We start from the raw sequence: 21,968 nt of genomic DNA, 5'->3' as shown, positions 1-21,968 counted from the left end.
ATCGACGTGGATGTTCAAAATGGTCGACATTTGGGACGTCCATGTTGTAAATAAGGTCGCGGAAGATTTAGTCGGTGATAATGCCAGGTTTCGCGAGGCGAAAAAACTGGAGAGATCAGGGAGGTAGCCGTTTAATTTATTGCATAACTCATCGATCTGTGGGCCTGGGCCTGTGGCCATTACTGTGCAGTATTCGGCGTAGGAAACGATTGTGACTCTTTCCGATGGTGAAGGTAGCTTAGATATGTAGAAATTAAACAAAAGAGGGAATAGTACACCACCCTGTGGCACCCCTTGTTTAATTCTCCTTGGTTTTGATGTTTTGTTTCTAAATTGCACCGATGCCTGCCGACCACCCAGATAATTTGCGGTCCACCTTTTAAGACATGGGGGAAGGGTAGACCCTTCCAGGTCTTGCAGTAACGAGCCATGGTTGACCGTATCAAAAGCTTTTGATAGGTCTAGCGCGACGAGTACTGTTTTATGGTGGGGGTTTTGATTTAAACCGCAATTTATCTGGGTGCTAATGGCATTTAGCGCGGAGGTAGTGCTATTGAGTTTTCTGAAGCCATGGTGATGAGAGGCTAGCTGCAAATTTGCTTGGAAATAAGGGAGCAAAATGGCTTCGAGCGTCTTTGCTACTGGCGATAGGAGAGATATCGGACGATACGACTCTCCTATGTTAGCTGGTTTACCAGGCTTTAGTAGCGGGACCACCTTTGCCATTTTCCATTTCTTGGGTATGACAAAGGTGGCAAGAGACAGGTTGAAGACCTGCGCTAAATATTTGAAACCCTCTTTCCCTAGGCTTTTAAGCATCGGCATGGCTATGCCGTCTGGGCCCACTGCTTTGGATGGTTTAGCGCGACCAATGTCGTCCTCAACCTCTTTAGCGGTGATAGTGATTGGTGACGCGCTGAATTTGTGTTTATGTGCGTGTCTGTTGGCCCTCCGTCTATCTTTGTCGACCGAAGAATGCATTATATTGTCGGCAGAAAGCGCTCGCGCATTTTTTCGCATCCGACAGCACTTTGTCGCCAAAGGCGATGGAAACTTTGTCTTTGTGCTTAGTCGGATTCGATAGGGACTTTACAGTGGACCAAAGTTTACCCACACCGGTAGAGAGGTTACAACCTCTTAGGTGCTCCTCCCATTTCGCCCCCTTTTGTTCATCCACAAGCAATCTGATGCGTTGGTTTATATCCCTTATTTGGGGGTCGCCTGGATCAAGCTACCTTATAACGTCACGTTCTCTCGCTAAGTTTGCGACCTCCGCCGAGAAGTGGGCCGGATTTCGGGAATTCTCCCGGCGGGAATGAAACGTGCCGAGGCGGATTCAATGACCTTGCGGAAGGCACGCTTCCCTTGGCGGCCATCAGTCGGGATAGGGAGGGCAGCAAAGAGGTGGTCTGTAATAGATTTATATTCTTAACACTTTCCTTTTTTAAAGTTTATGAAAGTGCGTTTTTCGGTGACGATGAAATCGGCGGTACGCTCGAGCGAAATAAGTATAGGCAGGTGGTCGGATGCCACTGTTACCATCGGCTGCCAGTTGACGCAGTTTACGAGTTCTGCGCTCACGATTGAGATATCAGGCGAGCTGTGACAGCTTCCTACCATGCGTGAGGGGGCATCTCCGTTTGTTGTGTAGAACGTCGTGTCTTCTATTTGATCCGCCAACATCTCACCCCTACTGTCCGCCCGCAAATTTTAATGCCATAGATCATGATGGGCATTGAAATCGCCTAAGATAATGCTATTGTTGCCAGTGAGTAAGGCTCTGATATTAGGGCGGTATCCACTGGGGCAACAGGTGGCAGGGGGGATGTAGATGTTGATGATTTCGAGGTTTGCATCGCCTGACCGGACAGATAGGCCTTGACGTTCTAAGACATTGTCCCTGCGGTCTATGCCAGGATTAAATGTGTGATATTGCACAGAGTGTATGTATTATAACGCGAGGGCGCCTCCATTTCCGCTCTCGCGATCTTTTTTGTGGACATTATACCCAGAGCAGGTCTGCAATGCAGATCGTGCTGTGAGTTTAGTCTCTTGAATCGCAGCAATGCGGATGTTGTCCCGCTTCATGAAATTGACTATCTCCGTAATCTTCCCAGTTAGTCCATTACAGTTTAACTGCAGAATTCTGAAGTGCATGGGGGGAGACGTCGCCACTTTGGGGGTAAGTGACGGGTGACTACGCCTGGGTTGAGGAAGGCCAGGACACAATTTCTGTTGTGGCCCTGGGACTGGGCGTCCTTGGGCAAGCATTGGGGTACCCGGGTTTGCGACCTGGCAACATGGCGCGATGAAATCCGTCGGGGGGTTGCCGTCGCAGAGACCAGAACATCTAGGAAAGTGGCACCAACCCAGGCAGGAGCTGCATAGGGCGGATGTCGCAAACATATATATTCTGTGCTGGCAAACGGTGCAAACGGAGGTAGGGACTACACGATTGCTGCCGGAAAAGAGGGGGGAGGAGAAGACGGGGGCAGGGGCTGTTGCTCAGCATTGCTTCCGACTCTACTACGAAGATTGTAGTTATGAATGGTAGCAGCTGTTTGAGTTGTTGGCGCCGTGGGGTGCGAGCAGCAGCGGGTACTTGTTGTGGCTTGCAGAGCAGCGGGGCTGCTGGAAGATAGTAGAGGACGCTTAGACGTAGACTACGGGACGCCCTTGGGCGTGAACAGCAAGGAGCCACAAAAGATTTATAAAAGCTACGTGGACGTCGGGTTTTGGGATCAAGCCCAGAACAACCTGTCCGATGCAACCATCCCTTACACGAGACACACTGAACAGAGTATGACCATCCTAAAAAGATTCCTTTCCGGCAGATGTAGCAAAACCATTTCTCAGGACCGGGGTCAGGAGACGGACCCGGATTGGATTCGATACCTTCCCGGAGCAAGAGAATATGGAGAAGTCCTGCTGCAAGGAGCTGCTGGGAGGATGACAATTTGTGGGAGGGACGCAACAAATTAAATGGGGTTACACTGAAATGACAATCCTTGGTCGGGAAAAATTCCGAGTCGCTCCGGTACATAGAACCGACTGCCTTGGGAAGCGTAGAGTCACCCCGCATCCACCTTTATGGTGATATCTCGAAAAGGCGTCCACCTATAGAAATAAGGCGCACTCCGTTTTAAAATACTCATCAACACCTTTCGTTTGATACCGATATTGTACAAACGAATTCTAGAGTCACCCCTTGTCCACGTTTATGGCGATATCTCGAAAAGGCATCCATTTATAGATTTAAGACCCACTCCCTTTTAAAATACTCATTAACACCTTTCATTTGATACTCATATCGTACAAAAAAATTCTAGAGTCACCCCTGGTCCACCTTTATGGCGGTACCTCGAAAAGGCGTCCACCTATATAACTAAGGCCCACTCCCTTTTAAAATACTCATTAACACTTTTCATTTGATATTCATATTGTACAAACGCATTCTAGAGTCACCCCTGGTCCACGTTTATGTTGATATCCCGAAAAGGCGTCCACCCATAGAACTAAGGCCCATTCCCTTTTAAAATACTTATTCGCACCTTTCGTTTGATTCCCAATTTGTACAAAAGCATTCTAGAGTCACCCCTGGTCCACGTTTATGGTGATATCCCGAAAAGGCGTCCACCCATAGAACTAAGGCCCATTCCCTTTTAAAATACTTATTAACACCTTTCGTTTGATCCTCATATTGTACAAAAGCATTCTAGAGTTAATCCTGGTCCACCTTTATAACGATATTGGGAAAAGGCATCCACCTATAGAACTAAGGCCCACTCCCTTTTAAAATATTCTGTTTGCGGAAGGAATGTGGCACCCGTGTCGTAGGGCGCTATCGCACGCAAATATAAGAAATAAAAAGAGAAGAATTAATACCGAGTAGTTACAATTTATTTATAAAAGATAAATATTTCACAATATTTGTTCATGCAGGTGAAGCACTCACAGACTTCCCGTTCGTCAGGAAAGCTAATTATATCACAGTATACTCGCAATTCAAAGCGTACAATTCTAATGTTATTAATCCAAATGCGCATGGATGAGCGCGTTAAAGCTTCAGAAAAAGTTATATTGATTAAAGAGCAAAATTAATGAAATCGACAATTCACTCTTGGTAAATTCACATTTATGGAAACTATTAATTTGCGAATATTAATTACAATGACAAAATCGCAACTTAGTAAAAATGGAAAATGTTGAAAATGGTTGGTTTATACTACTCACGTAATATCTGCACCACCAAAGCTAAAGAAACTCGTTGATTACTAGAGACTAGGCATACTGAGAAGAAGACAGCACAGCTTCGATGGGTAGTAATTGTCTCGATTTCTTTTGTTAATTTGTTTTCTCTTTATATTTATGAATGTAATCATAAGGGTTGAACTATTTAAAAAGACAATAAACAGAATAATAAAATGGAAAACGTTGCTTCATAATAAAGTTCATTGAAATGTTAATAACTACTAAAACAAGTATTGTATCTCTATGCTTATGTTCAGATAAACCAGTTTGTATGTAATTCTTCATTCACACAAAAGGAGTATGTTTAAAAAAATCACTGCATAGGAATTCATTGCATCACATACAGATTTTTTAGATTCATAAGGAATGATTGGTGGCCTTGACAGTGTCATTGTGGGTCACAAGGTCAAAATACAATTTAAATTAATTCTTCAGCTTTTATCCCGCAATCTTAAAAGGGGAATTTAAAGCTTATGGGAAGAAAATTTCAGATACAACCGTATTTCTTGTAGTTAAGCCTTTAAAGTGTTTTTATCTGAGTGTGCATCGAAATAATAATAATACGCAACGGATTAATACCCTCCAAAGCCCACCCAACCGACGCGAGGCCGCAAATCCAACCCGGGGACATTTTTCGGTTTTTCGTCAATATTTTTTTAACGAGCTAAAATTTTGATTACCGCCTTCGAATTATTGTTATCGAGGTCAATACGCCTCTTTTGACACTTCTCTAAATATTTTTGGGCGCGTATTAAAAGTCGACCTTCTGTTCTATTAATTCCGTATGTTTGGAACATTCGTATCCATTTTAGAATTTGGAGAATCGGCTTATATTTGGAATATTATGCATATTCGACCTCGTGAAGTAGTATCAAATGAACGTATTACGAATATTCTAAATTAACGCTTTATCCGGAACGCTTCCATGAATACTTAACGGAAAAGAGCTTTCCGAAATTTCAGAATAAAAAGGTGAATACTCCCTGTGTAGCAGGACCGAACAAAAGCTTAACTCTTCTGTCAAAGTCAAGGTAGGTATAAAGTTCTAAGACAATAAGCCATTTTCTTTTATTTTTGTTTTTGTCAGTTCATTGCGGCTGCTGAGTAGTCGGCTGCTTGTTCAAAATCATGCTATCTCAAAATATTTTTCAAAATTTTCCCAATTCAGGATTTGTCACGAAAATTAATTATTAATTATTATTAATTATTTCCCCAAAAACTTTTGGCATTTACAAATTTATTATCACTACTAATATACTACCAAAGATACTTGTCTACTACAATTTCACTGAAGGGGATTGAATTATTCCCCGTTTTCCTTACTTCGTAAAACCAACCCGTCCAGATTTTTCAATTTGGGAGTGTCAAAACTCTCTCTTAATTGGAGAACAAAAATCTAGTAATTGAATCATGGATAGACGCCATGATGGAATTAATTTTCAGGTGTTCTCATCCCGTTGACGTTTTCCGTTATTCTGACAAGTTCTGCATGCATAATTTAGAGGGTTGTCTATCATACAGAACTGCCCATTGTTTACTATATAGTTTGGCAGCTTAAGTAGAGGTTATGTTGCGAATAGAGTGGAAGGCAGTGGACTAGGCAGTCGAATGTCATATAATGAAGGAATAGTGTTCGGAGTTTTTTCAAAGTTAAAAAAAAAATGATAAAAGCTTTAATATAAATAAAACTATTGTTTTAATAACAACAAAAACGCCATATATATTCCGTATACATAAATTGGCAAGGATTATCTCCCTTTAAAATTTGAATTAAATAATCTAAAGTTGTTTTTGAAACTGAGTCGAGAACTGTGCGTAAAATTTACAATGGAACTGCCTTTGATTTCTAATACGATCGCAGTAGTTTTTACCATACGTTTAGAAATATAGCTTTGAATTTTACGTTAGAAAAGGAAATAAATTTCAAATCTCGAACGTGTGTTTATAAAATTTTAAAGTCATTTGTCAATAAAGTTTGAAAAGCTAAATTTAAAGTGTGACAAAAATTTAAAAATCTAGGGGAAAAAAATCAATTAATTATATTAACAAAAAGGACGACAAACAATAAAAGCGAGATTAACGTGCGAATTATTTAGTATATGGAAAGGGATTTCCATTCTGCAAAGCAAAAGCTACCCAAGCAACAGCAACAACAAATAGAGCTAAACTACGCAGGATCTTTAATTAGCTTAGCGAAAGATCATCGTACGCCAAGGAATAGTCAATTACGTTTGATACCATTGACACAACAAATCTTTAAAACAATGATGGATTTTAATGGCTCACACTCGAGCACAAGCCTTTCGGAAAAGAACTTCTACAATAATTACTCAATAACAAGTTTGGTGCGCGAAGAAGTTCAAAATATTTTAAAAGAATTACGCGTTACCGATCAATTTATACGCAAAGAAGAGATCGATGCTTTAATCGAACGTTGCTTAAAAGATAAATCACGTATCGGTAATGGTAAGAGCTCAACAACCAGTGCAGAATCTTTGCCGGACGACGACGATAACGACAATCAAGAGATCGAAGTAACTGTGGAAATGTTAAATGAGGAACGTATTTCAACGGTACTACAAACGGTACCAAAATTGCGTCATTTGCAAGCTAAGAAATTTAAAATTAATACAGAAGTGATACGCGAGGAATTACGTAATGTAGTGCAAAGAATGGTTATAGATGATGCCAATAAAGGTGCAGGTAATGGTGATGGTGGTGAGGTCAAAGTTGTTGGCGATACTTCCAAAACAATGAGCATTGCTGGAACTGATACAGTTATAACAGATAAAAAAGTTAATCCCTATGATGATTTATTCTACGCACAACGTCAAAATGCTATGAATATTTTGAATTATAAAAAATCGAAAGCTTCAATGGAACTTAATCAACGACCAAAAATTTGTACGCATATTAAGCCGATTGTACGTGAAATTGGTGAGATCAAATTTAAACCCAAACAAAAGGCAACATTCATTCATGAATAATTAACAAATTATACTTAGTTCGTATGCAAATATGTAGGTGCGAGTACATATGAATATGTATGTATGTTTTAATGTAAAACATTGTCATGATTAAACGTTTAAAATAAATATTTAGTTCTTTACTTATTTATTGCCAAAAAATTTTATGTTGAAAAAAAATATAAAGAAAAAATATAAAATCTTCGTTTTGGACGAGGCGAAAAATTTGTCGAATGAACTATTCTTTTGTATTGCCCTTCGTGGTGCAATCCTTTTAAAGACGCGGATAATATCCCGTCAGGATTTCACTCTTCCGATCAATAGGTTCCCTATTTTTTAATTTCAAGTATTCTGTACCGTAGGATATTTTCTGACATACTTTTATTAGTGCTTGAGTCGTTGCCTTAATCTCCTCGGCTGAGATTATTCACCACTTTTCGTGGCATACCGTTTTTGTTTTAGGATGCGTTCTTTTTATAAATCTCCTAACGTAGGATAGGACTCTTAGAGCTCGTGGCAAGTCTGAAAAACGATCGAGTATATCTTCTTGTTCAGCCTGTGTGACGGCATACGACTGTGCTTTCACTTTCTTCTCCTCATATGATGTATGGTAGTCCGTTTCCTGTACTGGCCATTGGATGTTGTCCTCTTGCAACCAAGATGGTCCCTGCCACCACAACGAATTGTTGACTAATTCACCCGCTGGTAGGCCTCTGCTTCCTAAATCCGCCGGATTTGATTCTGAATCCACATGTAGCCAGTCCTTGCTTCCGACCATGTCGATGATCTTCGTGATGCGGTGTGCGACAAAGGTGGACCAGGAACAGGGCGGTTTCCGTAGCCATGCGAGGACAATGCTGGAATCAGTCCATAGATGAATGGTGATTGGTCCTAATTTGATGCTCCTACAGATTGAGTCAATCATCTCCGCGAGCAATACTGCACCGCAAAGTTCCAGACGTGGGAGGGAGATTGTCTTCACTGGTGCGACTCTGGTTTTTGCCATAAGTAGGTGTGATAAACATAATTCTCTTTTTTGACGCGCATGTACACGGCTGCTGCATATGCTTTCTCCGACGCGTCACAGAAGCCGTAGATTTCAACCTCGTCTTCTGGTGAGAATTGTACCCAACATGGTATTCGAATCCTATCTATCTCCGGGTAATCTTGGGTGAAGGTTTTCCTCCGCTCTAATTTCGTTGGTGAGACTGGCTCGTCCCACCCTGTACCTTCTAACCAAATGTTTTGCATAATTATTTTTGCCACTATGACCATTGGGGCAAGCCACCCTAACGGGTCAAAGAGTTTGGCAATAACTGACAGGATCTCTCTTTTTGTTAGCATGTTAGGGTTGTCTATTGATTCCGCTTTGAAATAAAATAAGTCAGCATGTGAGTTCCACCTTATACCTTATGCTTTCACGGTGCTGGTGTCTTCAAAGGCTAAGAAGTCCTCGCTGAGCAGATCCGATTTCGGGATGTCTTTGAAAACCTCCTCCGAGTTTGAGGTCCACTTTCGTAATATGAACCCTGCCGAATGTAAAACCTGTCGAATTTCGTTTCTTGCCATAATGGTGGAGGTGAGGTTGTGTCCTCTTGCGAGGACGTCATCTACATACACACATTCCCGGAGTATGTTTGATGCAGTGGGATGGGAACTTTGTACGTCGTCAGCCAACTGTAACAGCGTTCTTATAGCAAGGTAAGGGGCACAATTAACTCCGAAGGTTACCGTTTTTAAGTCGTAGAGGCCTATTGGTTCGTTCATGTCTTTTCGAAAAATAATTCGTTGAAATTTGGTATGATTATCGTTCATCCAAATCTGCCTATACATTTTCTCTATATCACTGTTGAAGACATAGCGATAAAGTCTCCAACGAATGATGAAAGTCGGGAGATCTGCTTGGAGTACCGGGCCTGGGAGCAAAACGTCGTTCAGACTTGTACCATTAGCAGTCGGACTTGAAGCGTTTAAAACGACCCGGACTTTAGTAGTTGTGCTTTCCGCCTTTACCACGGCTTGATGGTGCAGGAAATAATTATCACGGTCATCTGCTGCGACTGTGCCCTTAATTTTGTGCATATGTCCGAGCGTCTGGTATTCTGAAAGTACCCTCATGTATTCATTCCCTAACTCCGGATTTTTCGTTAACCGCGTTTCATTTCGATAGAATTGCGAGCATGCGCGTTTAAGGGACCCTGCTAATTTTCGTTCTTCCGGGTATTCCCTTCTAAATGGGAGTGAAACGGCATATCTTCCATCCTCATTTCTCTTTGTGGTTCCTCTATATAATTTTTCACAATATCTGTCATCGTCGCTAGGGCTTTTAATTTTCGGTACATTTTCCAACTCCCAAAAGGCTTTTAGTTGGTTGTCCAACGCGACCTCGTTGTAAAATGACACGATGCTCTTCGTTGGATTCGGTGCTTCAATACGACTGGTTAGTATCCAACCGAACACTGTCTCTTGGGCCAGAAGTGTATTAAGTACCTTCTTTTTTAGACCGCTTAGTATAATTTGGGGATATATATCTCCACCAAGTATGAGGTCTACATCTTCATTGACGTAGAACCTCTTGTCTGCCAAAACTAAGTCTGGGAATGCCTGCATAGTCATTGTTTCGATATGGCAGGATGGCAGATTCCCAGCTAGTTTGGCTAAATTTAGAACAGGAGTAGTCAAGCTGAAGCATGGATCCACTGGTGAACGTAGCTCGATGGTGGATGCCTCTTTAACTTGAGCAGATACTGCATTGGCGATGCCTGAAACATCGGCATGCATTTTCCTTGCCGGCAAATTGATTGTGCGTTTGAGTCTTTCTGTCATGAAGGAACATTCAGACCCTGAATTAATTAATGCCCGCGCTGAGAAGTCGGTACCATTATGGTGGATGTGTACGCGAGCAGTTCCTAATAGCACGCCTGTCCTGGAATGAGCATGACAGGATTTTACATTCTGGTTCGCAGAAGAATTTGGTTGCCCTGATTCCTGTCTTCTTTGTGCTTGTGCTGAAGTTGACGGGATATTATCCGTATCTTTAAAAGGATTGCGCCTCGTAGTTTGCTGAACTGTATCCGCATGCAGGAGCGTGTGGTGACGAGAATGGCATTTGGCACAGTTGTACGAACTGGAGCACCTCGTCACTGTGTGTCCTGGGGATAAGCAGTTCAGGCATCCCTCCGTGGATTTGATGAAGTTGATTCTCTCCACTGGGGTCAGATCACAGAATCGGGGACAATTCCTTAACCTGTGTTCAGCTTTGCACATTTTACAAAAAACCCTTGCTGTCGATTTTGAAGTAGGTTTTGATACCTTCGTTTGGAAGGCACCAAGTCTTTTTATGGGGGTTTCGGTTGTATGCCGAGTATTCGCTGGCTTTTGTCCCTTTTGGGCGTTGGTGCCGGTGAAACCAGACACTGTTTCCAGTGTCTGAAACTTATTTGATAGAAATTTGTCCATACCTTCCCATTTAGATATGTCCATTTTATGGTCTATGCTTTGTTCCCATAGAGCCGGGGTACTTTCCGGTAACTTTGTCGAACACAAATATGTTAGTATTGCATCCCAATTAGATGTGTCGATTTTGTGACACTTGAGGGACGATAGACAATTGTTTATATCGCTATGTAATTTCTTTAACGCGCTCCCACACTCACTCTCTACCTTCTTTAAATTAAAAAGAATTTGCAATTGCGTGTTGACTAATATACGCTTCTTTTCATACCTTTCGCACAGGTTTTTCCAGGCCATATCGAACCTATCATTTGTTAGAGGGCATTTTTTACAATATCTTTGGCCTCGCCCTGTGTCTTGTTGTTCAGATGGAATAGTTTTTCCACCCCCTGTAGGTCGGAATTATTTATGTATATGGCCGTAAACAGGTCACGAAAGGTTGGCCATGATAAATAATCACCTTTGAAAATCTCCGTGTCGCAAGGAGGGAGGCGGATCTTATGCCCGCGAGGTGCGGCTGGGGGTGCTTGCTCAGGGATGGCACTATTTTCTACTTTTTTAGATTTCTCTGCCTCAGCAGATATTGTGGATGAGCATCGCATATATATTGAGTAGGTAGTCATATGCTTTTTCCGGATGGCCACCACATCATTTGCGTCGACATCGTCTGATCCCATCAGTGAGTCAAACACAGACTTAACCTGCTTCCATAAGGAGCGCAACTCTTCTTGCTGTATCGCAAGAGTGTGCTTATTATGATGTTCCTTTGGAATAAGGCTGTACTGTTTCTCAAACTCTGTAATTACCTCAGCTGACCGGACATAATTTTCCATTTTTTCAACAAATTATTCCTACCCAACTAAAAAACCAATCTAATTCTTTGAACAAAATGGATCTACTCGCCACCCAGACGTATATATATTTATGTGTCTGTATGATTAATTTGTGTTGAGGACGCGTTTTTTTGTTTGGAACAGACTTGGCCGAATCGTCTGATTTTCCCACGAAAAGAATAAAACACAACAATGTGGCTTACTCGCCACCCGCACGTAAATTTATATGTATGTATGTATCGGTGTGTATATTAATTTATTTGTAAGAGGTTGTGGCTCAGATAAGGAGCAAAGTGCAGAGTGCGCGATATAATAAACCGTCTCGGACTAGTGAAAATTACCAGTGCCAAAATGTTTGAACTAAATTATTGTGTTCGTGAGTGGATATACGTGCTGAGTCCGTGTAGTTGCTTTCTAGAAAAATATTTGGTGCTTTTAAAAAGTGGGGTTATGGTACTCTTGTGTATCAAATTGCCGTGGTCGTGGGATACTCCGGATCGACACATGCGGTAGGGGGAAAGCACTTTTTAAATTTAAATTAACCTCAAAATTAACCAAAAAAAAAAGTGGCAAGAAATATATTACTTACGTAGCTGCTGCGTGAAGGAGTGTTTGTTGTGTATGTGGATGATGCAAGTTACCACCAGTAATGTATCACCAAGATGATTTTTTGAGATTTGTTGAGTAATGTGCGTATCACCAAGAAACTACAACAATAGCACCAAGAGTGTATCACCACGAAGATTTATATAAAATGCAGTATGTGTCGACGTTGATGTGGATAGATTGATTTTTTGTTCTTTTATATGAAGCACCACGATAATTTTGTTAAAATTTTGCGCAATGTGAACTGTAGATGTATAAAGGTGTTGGTTCCTTTTTACGGGGAGAAAGGACCATGTACAATTATGGTGTGTCGCAAACTCGGCAACGGAGTGGAGGCACCACAATTGCGTTTGGGAAAAATTTAAATGAAAAGAAAAAGAAATGCGAGAGATATTTCTCGTTATAATAATTTCTTTATTATAGTGAAAGTTAAATTAGAACAATAATTTACCTTTTATAAGAATGTGTGGCCGGCCTCCTCGGACGGTGGTAGCTGTGGTTCGCTCAGCGATCGCTTGAAAAGTAGACGGTTGCCTTGTCGAGGACAACCGTTGAACCGTGGAAAAAGTCTCCGGTTTTAAGGGGAAGCTTCCCCACACAGTTGTACTGGCATGCATGTATATGTGTGCGGACAAAATAACCCTATCCATATACACCTATACATGCATGTGGGCGAACTAGTCGTCGATAATATGGTGCTATTAGGGTGGCGCAAATTAATAAGAATTTAGGCGTCGGGCCTAAACACCTACCATATTAAATAGAAGAAATTGAAAGGTTTTGCAGGGCGAAATCAAAAGCACTTGGAATCTTGGAAGCGTAACTGCTCGTGGTATTACATATATAAATAAATTAGCGGTACCCGACAAATGATGTTCTGGGTCACCCTGGTCAACATTTTGGTCGATATCTCGAAAAAGCCTTCACATATACAACTACCACCACTCCCTTTTAAAACCCTCATTAATACCTTTAATTGGATACCCATATCGTACAAACACATTATAGAGTCACCCCTGGTTCACCTTTATGGCGATATCTCGAAAAGGCGTCCACCTATAGAACTAAGGCCCACTCCCTTTTAAAATGCTCATTATCGCCTTTCGTTTGATACCCATATCGTACAAACAAATTCTAGAGTCACCCCTGTTGTTGTTGTTGTTGAAGCAGTGCTTCGCCCCACCTAACAGATGAGACCGATCACAAATTGTCATCAATATCCTCTAACGGGAGTCCAAGGAAACTTGCTGTTTCAACAGGGGTGGACCATAAGGAAAGGGGTGTTAGAGGCGTTGGTTCCACATTACAACTAAAGAGATGGTTGGTGTCATGTGGGGACACATTGCAAGCGGGCCATACATTTTGTATGTCGGGGTTGATTCGGGATAGGTAAGAGTTTAACCTGTTACAGTATCCAGAACGAAGTTGAGCCAGAGTGACGCGCGTTTCCCTGGGGAGTATGCGTTCCTCTTCCGCAAGTTTTGGATACTTTACTTTGAGTACTGGAATCACCGGGCAATTCCCGGCATAAAGGTCCGACGGCTGTTTGTGGAGTTCACCAAGGACCTGCTTGTGTTCGCTTCATACGACTGGGTTCTCAGGTGCCGTATTTCCTCAAAATGCTTACGGAGATGACTCCTTAAGCCCCTAGGCGGTGCTGGCTCATCAATCAGATGTCTGTTGGGATGCCCAGGTTTCTGGGTATACAACAGGAACTGTTTGGTCAACATCTCGTTTCTTTCCCTGATGGGGAGTATTCTCGCCTCATTATGCAGATGGTGTTCTGGGGAAATAAGAAGACAGCCCGTGGCAATTCTGAGAGCAGTATTTTGGCAGGCCTGTAGCTTCTTCCAGTGGGTAATTTTTAGGCTTGGCGACCATATGGGTGACGCGTAGCATGTAATCGGCTGGTTAATTGCTTTGCATGTAGTCATGAGCGTTTCTTTATATTTTCCCCAGGTACTGCCAGCAAGGGATTTGAGGATTTTGTTACGACTCTGAATTCTCGGAAAAATTGCGGCTGCGTGCAACCAAAATGTAGATCCTGATCAAACGTCACACCCAAGATTTTGGGGTGTAGGACAGTCGGTAGCGTAGAGCCATCGACGTGGATGTTCAAAATGGTCGACATTTGGGACGTCCATGTTGTAAATAAGGTCGCGGAAGATTTAGTCGGTGATAATGCCAGGTTTCGCGAGGCCAAAAAACTGGAGAGATCAGGGAGGTAGCCGTTTAATTTATTGCATAGCTCATCGATCTGTGGGCCTGGGCCTGTGGCCATTACTGTGCAGTATTCGGTGGGGGTTTTGATTTAAACCGCAATTTATCTGGGTGCTAATGGCATTTAGCGCGGAGGTAGTGCTATTGAGTTTTCTGAAGCCATGGTGATGAGAGGCTAGCTGCAAATTTGCTTGGAAATAAGGGAGCAAAATGGCTTCGAGCATCTTTGCTACTGGCGATAGGAGAGATATCGGACGATACGACTCTCCTATGTTAGCTGGTTTACCAGGCTTTAGTAGCGGGACCACCTTGGCCATTTTCCATTTCTTGGGTATGACAAAGGTGGAAAGAGACAGGTTGAAGACCTGCGCTAAATATTTGAAACCCTCTTTCCCTAGGCTTTTAAGCATCGGCATGGCTATGCCGTCTGGGCCCACTGCTTTGGATGGTTTAGCGCGACCAATGGCGTCCTCAACCTCTTTAGCGGTGATAGTGATTGGTGACGCGCTGAATTTGTGTTTATGTGCGTGTCTGTTGGCCCTCCGTCTATCTTTTTCGACCGAAGAATGCATTATATATTGTCGGCAGAAAGCGCTCGCGCATTTTTTCGCATCCGACAGCACTTTGTCGCCAAAGGCGATGGAAACTTTGTCTTTATGCTAAGTCGGATTCGATAGGGACTTTACAGTGGACCAAAGTTTACCCACACCGGTAGAGAGGTTACAACCTCTTAGGTGCTCCTCCCATTTCGCCCCCTTTTGTTCATCCACAAGCAATCTGATGCGTTGGTTTATATCCCTTATTTGGGGGTCGCCTGGATCAAGCTACCTTATAACGTCACGTTCTCTCGCTAAGTTTGCGACCTCCGCCGAGAAGTGGGCCGGATTTCGGGAATTCTCCCGGAGGGAATGAAACGTGCCGAGGCGGATTCAATGACCTTGCGGAAGGCACGCTTCCCTTGGCGGCCATCAGTCGGGATAGGGAGGGCAGCAAAGAGGTGGTCTGTAATAGATTTATATTCTTAACACTTTCCTTTTTTAAAGTTTATGAAAGTGCGTTTTTCGGTGACGATGAAATCGGCGGTACGCTCGAGCGAAATAAGTATAGGCAGGTGGTCGGATGCCAGTTGACGCAGTTTACGAGTTCTGCGCTCACGATTGAGATATCAGGCGAGCTGTGACAGCTTCCTACCATGCGTGAGGGGGCATCTCCGTTTATTGTGTAGAACGTCGTTTCTTCTATTTGATCCGCCAACATCTCACCCCTACTGTCCGCCCGCAAATTTTAATGCCATAGATCATGATGGGCATTGAAATCGCCTAAGATAATGCTATTGTTGCCAGTGAGTAAGGCTCTGATATTAGGGCGGTATCCACTGGGGCAACAGGTGGCAGGGGGGATGTAGATGTTGATGATTTCGAGGTTTGCATCGCCTGACCGGACAGATAGGCCTTGACGTTCTAAGACATTGTCCCTGCGGTCTATGCCAGGATTAAATATGTGATATTGCACAGAGTGTATGTATTATAACGCGAGGGCGCCTCCATTTCCGCTCTCGCGATCTTTTCTGTGGACATTATACCCAGAGCAGGTCTGCAATGCAGATCGTGCTGTGAGTTTATTCTCTTGAATCGCAGCAATGCGGATGTTGTCCCGCTTCATGAAATTGACTATCTCCGTAATCTTCCCAGTTAGTCCATTACAGTTTAACTGCAGAATTCTGAAGTGCATGGGGGGAGACGTCGCCACTTTGGGGGTAAGTGACGGGTGACTACGCCTGGGTTGAGGAAGGCCAGGACGCAATTTCTGTTGTGGCCCTGGGACTGGGCGTCCTTGGGCAAGCATTGGGGTACCCGGGTTTGCGACCTGGCAACATGGCGCGATGAAATCCGTCGGGGGGTTGCCGTCGCGGAGACCAGAACATCTAGGAAAGTGGCACCAACCCAGGCAGGAGCTGCATAGGACGGATGTCGCAAACATATATATTCTGTGCTGGCAAACGGTGCAAACGGAGGTAGGGACTACACGATTGCTGCCGGAAAAGAGGGGGGAGGAGAAGACGGGGGCAGGGGCTGTTGCTCAGCATTGCTTCCGACTCTACTACGAAGATTGTAGTTATGAATGGTAGCAGCTGTTTGAGTTGTTGGCGCCGTGGGGTGCGAGCAGCAGCGGGTACTTGTTGTGGCTTGCAGAGTAGCGGGGCTGCCGGAAGATAGTAGAGGGCGCTTAGACGTAGACTACGGGACGACCTTGGGCGTGAACAGCAAGGAGCCACAAAAGATTTATAAAAGTTACGTGGACGTCGGGTTTTGGGATCAAGCCCAGAACAACCTGTCCGATGCAACCATCCCTTACACGAGACACACTGAACAGAGTATGACCATCCTAAAAAGATTCCTTTCCGGCAGATGCAGCAAAACCATTTCTCAGGACCGGGGTCAGGAGACGGACCCGGATTGGATTCGATACCTTCCCGGAGCAAGAGAATATGGAGCAGTCCTGCTGCAAGGAGCTGCTGGGAGGATGACAATTTGTGGGAGGGACGCAACAAATTAAATGGGGTTACACTGAAATGACAATCCTTGGTCGGGAAAAATTCCGAGTCGCTCCGGTACATAGAACCGACTGCCTTATGAAGCGTAGAGTCACCCCGGATCCACCTTTATGGTGATATCGCGAAAAGGCGTCCACCTATAGAACTAAGGCGCACTCCGTTTTAAAATACTCATCAGCACCTTTCGTTTGATACCGATATTGTACAAACGCATTCTAGAGTCACCCCTTGTCCACGTTTATGGCGATATCTCGAAAAGGCATCCATTTATAGATTTAAGACCCACTCCCTTTTAAAATACTCATTAACACCTTTCATTTGATACTCATATCGTACAAAAAAATTCTAGAGTCACCCCTGGTCCACCTTTATGGTGGTATCTCGAAAAGGCGTCCACCTATATAACTAAGGCCCACTCCCTTTTAAAATACTCATTAACACTTTTCTTTTGATATCCATATTGTACAAACGCATTCTAGAGTCACCCCTGGTCCACGTTTATGTTGATATCCCGAAAAGGCGTCCACCCATAGAACTAAGGCCCATTCCCTTTTAAAATACTTATTCGCACCTTTCGTTTGATTCCCAATTTGTACAAAAGCATTCTAGAGTCACCCCTGGTCCACGTTTATGATGATATCCCGAAAAGGCGTCCACACATAGAACTAAGGCCCATTCCCTTTTAAAATACTTATTAACACCTTTCTTTTGATCCTCATATTGTACAAAAGCATTCTAGAGTTAATCCTGGTCCACCTTTATAACGATATTGGGAAAAGGCATCCACCTATAGAACTAAGGCCCACTCCCTTTTAAAATATTCTGTTTGCGGAGGAATGTGGCACCCGCGTCGTAGGGCGCTATCGCACGCAAATATAAGAAATAAAAAGAGAAGAATTAATACCGCGTAGTTACAATTTATTTATAAAAGATAAATATTTCACAATATTTGTTCATGCATGTGAAGCACTCACAGACTTCCCGTTCGTCAGGAAAGCTAATTATTTCACAGTATACTCGCAATTCAAAGCGTACAATTCTAATGTTATTAATCCAAATGCGCATGGATGAGCGCGTTAAAGCTTCAGAAAAGTTATATTGATTAAAGAGCAAAATTAATGAAATCGACAATTCACTCTTGGTAAATTCACATTTATGGAAACTATTAATTTGCGAATATTAATTACAATGACAAAATCGCAACTTAGTAAAAATGGAAAATGTTGAAAATGGTTGGTTTATACTACTCACGTAATATCTGCACCACCAAAGCTAAAGAAACTCGTTGATTACTAGAGACTAGGCATACTGAGAAGAAGACAGCACAGCTTGGATGGGTAGTAATTGTCTCGATTTCTTTTGTTTATTTGTTTTCTCTTTATATTTATGAATGTAATCATAAGGGTTGAACTATTTAAAAAGACAATAAACAGAATAATAAAATGGAAAACGTTGCTTCATAATAAAGTTCATTGAAATGTTAATAACTACTAAAACAAGTATTGTATCTCTATGCTTATGTTCAGATAAACCAGTTTGTATGTAATTCTTCATTCACACAAAAGGAGTATGTTTAAAAAAATCACTGCATAGGAATTCATTGCATCACATACAGATTTTTTAGATTCATAAGGAATGATTGGTGGCCTTGACAGTGTCATTGTGGGTCACAAGGTCAAAATACAATTTAAATTAATTCTTCAGCTTTTATCCCGCAATCTTAAAAGGGGAATTTAGAGCTTATGGGAAGAAAATTTCAGATACAACCGTATTTCTTGTAGTTAAGCCTCTAAAGTGTTTTTATCTGAGTGTGCATCGAAATAATAATAATACGCAACGGATTAATACCCTCCAAAGCCCACCCAACCGACGCGAGGCCGCAAATGCAACCCGGGGACATTTTTCGGTTTTTCGTCAATATTTTTTTAACGAGCTAAAATTTTGATTACCGCCTTCGAATTATTGTTATCGAGGTCAATACGCCTCTTTTGACACTTCTCTAGATATTTTTGGGCGCGTATTAAAAGTCGAACTTCTGTTCTATTAATTCCGTATGTTTGGAACATTCGTATCCATTTTAGAATTTGGAGAATCGGCTTATATTTGGAATATTATGCATATTCGACCTCGTGAAGTAGTATCAAATGAACGTATTACGAATATTCTAAATTAACGCTTTATCCGGAACGCTTCCATGAATACTTAACGGAAAAGAGCTTTCCGAAATTTCAGAATAAAAAGGTGAATACTCCCTGTGTAGCAGGACCGAACAAAAGCTTAACTCTTCTGTCAAAGTCAAGGTAGGTATAAAGTTCTAAGACAATAAGCCATTTTCTTTTATTTTTGTTTTTGTCAGTTCATTGCGGCTGCTGAGTAGTCGGCTGCTTGTTCAAAATCATGCTATCTCAAAATATTTTTCAAAATTTTCCCAATTCAGGATTTGTCACGAAAATTAATTATTAATTATTATTAATTATTTCCCCAAAAACTTTTGGCATTTACAAATTTATTATCACTACTAATATACTACCAAAGATACTTGTCTACTACAATTTCACTGAAGGGGATTGAATTATTCCCCGTTTTCCTTACTTCGTAAAACCAACCCGTCCAGATTTTTCAATTTGGGAGTGTCAAAACTCTCTCATAATTGGAGAACAAAAATCTAGTAATTGAATCATGGATAGACGCCATGATGGAATTAATATTCAGGTGTTCTCATCCCGTTGACGTTTTCCGTTATTCTGACAAGTTCTGCATGCATAATTTAGAGGGTTGTCTATCATACAGAACTGCCCATTGTTTACTATATAGTTTGGCAGCTTAAGTAGAGGTTATGTTGCGAATAGAGTGGAAGGCAGTGGACTAGGCAGTCGAATGTCATATAATGAAGGAATAGTGTTCGGAGTTTTTTCAAAGTTAAAAAAAAAAATGATAAAAGCTTTAATATAAATAAAACTATTGTTTTAATAACAACAAAAACGCCATATATATTCCGTATACATAAATTGGCAAGGATTATCTCACTTTAAAATTTGAATTAAATAATATAAAGTTGTTTTTGAAACTGAGTCGAGAACTGTGCGTAAAATTTACAATGGAACTGCCTTTGATTTCTAATACGATCGCAGTAGTTTTTACCATACGTTTAGAAATATAGCTTTGAATTTTACGTTAGAAAAGGAAATAAATTTCAAATCTCGAACGTGTGTTTATAAAATTTTAAAGTCATTTGTCAATAAAGTTTGAAAAGCTAAATTTAAAGTGTGACAAAAATTTAAAAATCTAGGGGAAAAAAATCAATTAATTATATTAACAAAAAGGACGACAAACAATAAAAGCGAGATTAACGTGCGAATTATTTAGTATATGGAAAGGGATTTCCATTCTGCAAAGCAAAAGCTACCCAAGCAACAGCAACAACAAATAGAGCTAAACTACGCAGGATCTTTAATTAGCTTAGCGAAAGATCATCGTACGCCAAGGAATAGTCAATTACGTTTGATACCATTGACACAACAAATCTTTAAAACAATGATGGATTTTAATGGCTCACACTCGAGCACAAGCCTATCAGAAAATAACTTCTACAATAATTACTCAATAACAAGTTTGGTGCGCGAAGAAGTTCAAAATATTTTAAAAGAATTACGCGTTACCGATCAATTTATACGCAAAGAAGAGATCGATGCTTTAATCGAACGTTGCTTAAAAGATAAATCACGTATCGATAATGGTAAGAGCTCAACAACCAGTGCAGAATCCTTGCCGGACGACGACGATAAAGACAATCAAGAGATCGAAGTAACTGTGGAAATGTTAAATGCAACAGATAAGAATAAATTAATTGTTGAGAATTTTCAAATATTAGAGCAACGTATCACCAATTTGGAGGAACGTATTTCAACGGTACTACAAACGGTACCAAAATTGAGTCATTTGCAAGCTAAGAAATTTGAAATTAATACAGAAGTGATACGCGAGGAATTACGTAATGTAGTGCAAAGAATGGTTATAGATGATGCCAATAAAGGTGCAGGTAATGGTGATGGTGGTGAGGTCAAAGTTGTTGGCGATACTTCCAAAACAATGAGCATTGCTGGAACTGATATAGTTATAACAGATAAAAAAGTTAATCCCTATGATGATTTATTCTACGCACAACGTCAAAATGCTATGAATATTTTGAATTATAAAAAATCGAAAGCTTCAATGGAACTTAATCAACGACCAAAAATTTGTACGCATATTAAGCCGATTGTACGTGAAATTGGTGAGATCAAATTTAAACCCAAACAAAAGGCAACATTCATTCATGAATAATTAACAAATTATACTTATTTCGTATGCAAATATGTAGGTGCGAGTACATATGAATATGTATGTATGTTTTAATGTAAAACATTGTCATGATTAAACGTTTAAAATAAATATTTAGTTCTTTACTTATTTATTGCCAAAAAATTTTATGTTGAAAAAAAATATAAAGAAAAAGTATAAAATCTTCGTTTTGGACGAGGCGAAAAATTTGTCGAATGAACTATTCTTTTGTATTGCCCTTCGTGGTGCAATCCTTTTAAAGACGCGGATAATATCCCGTCAGGATTTCACTCTTCCGATCAATAGGTTCCCTATTTTTTAATTTCAAGTATTCTGTACCGTAGGATATTTTCTGACATACTTTTATTAGTGCTTGAGTCGTTGCCTTAATCTCCTCGGCTGAGATTATTCACCACTTTTCGTGGCATACCGTTTTTGTTTTAGGATGCGTTCTTTTTATAAATCTCCTAACGTAGGATAGGACTCTTAGAGCTCGTGGCAAGTCTGAAAAACGATCGAGTATATCTTCTTGTTCACCCTGTGTGACGGCATACGACTGTGCTTTCACTTTCTTCTCCTCATATGATGTATGGTAGTCCGTTTCCTGTACTGGCCATTGGATGTTGTCCTCTTGCAACCAATATGGTCCCTGCCACCACAACGAATTGTTGACTAATTCACCCGCTGGTAGGCCTCTGCTTCCTAAATCCGCCGGATTTGATTCTGAATCCACATGTAGCCAGTCCTTGCTTCCGACCATGTCGA

At 41.3% G+C, this 21,968-nt stretch overlaps 2 protein-coding genes across 2 annotated transcripts; both read left to right on the top strand.

The window, feature by feature from the left end:
• Positions 1-6,350: 6,350 nt before the first annotated feature.
• LOC137235778 (uncharacterized) lies at positions 6,351-7,238 on the top strand. Its single transcript, XM_067758622.1, has one exon. The coding sequence runs from the start codon at positions 6,351-6,353 to the stop codon at positions 7,236-7,238; it is 888 nt and encodes a 295-aa protein (XP_067614723.1).
• A 13,014-nt stretch (positions 7,239-20,252) lies between these two features.
• On the top strand, positions 20,253-21,206 carry LOC137235777 (uncharacterized). The gene has a single exon (XM_067758621.1). The coding sequence runs from the start codon at positions 20,253-20,255 to the stop codon at positions 21,204-21,206; it is 954 nt and encodes a 317-aa protein (XP_067614722.1).
• Positions 21,207-21,968: the final 762 nt, after the last annotated feature.

This window comes from Eurosta solidaginis, unplaced genomic scaffold, assembly GCF_040869045.1.
Source record: "Eurosta solidaginis isolate ZX-2024a unplaced genomic scaffold, ASM4086904v1 ctg00001068.1, whole genome shotgun sequence".
Lineage (NCBI taxonomy): Eukaryota > Metazoa > Arthropoda > Insecta > Diptera > Tephritidae > Eurosta > Eurosta solidaginis.
Note: the sequence above shows the minus strand (reverse complement) of the source record. Positions and strands in the feature narration are given on the sequence as shown.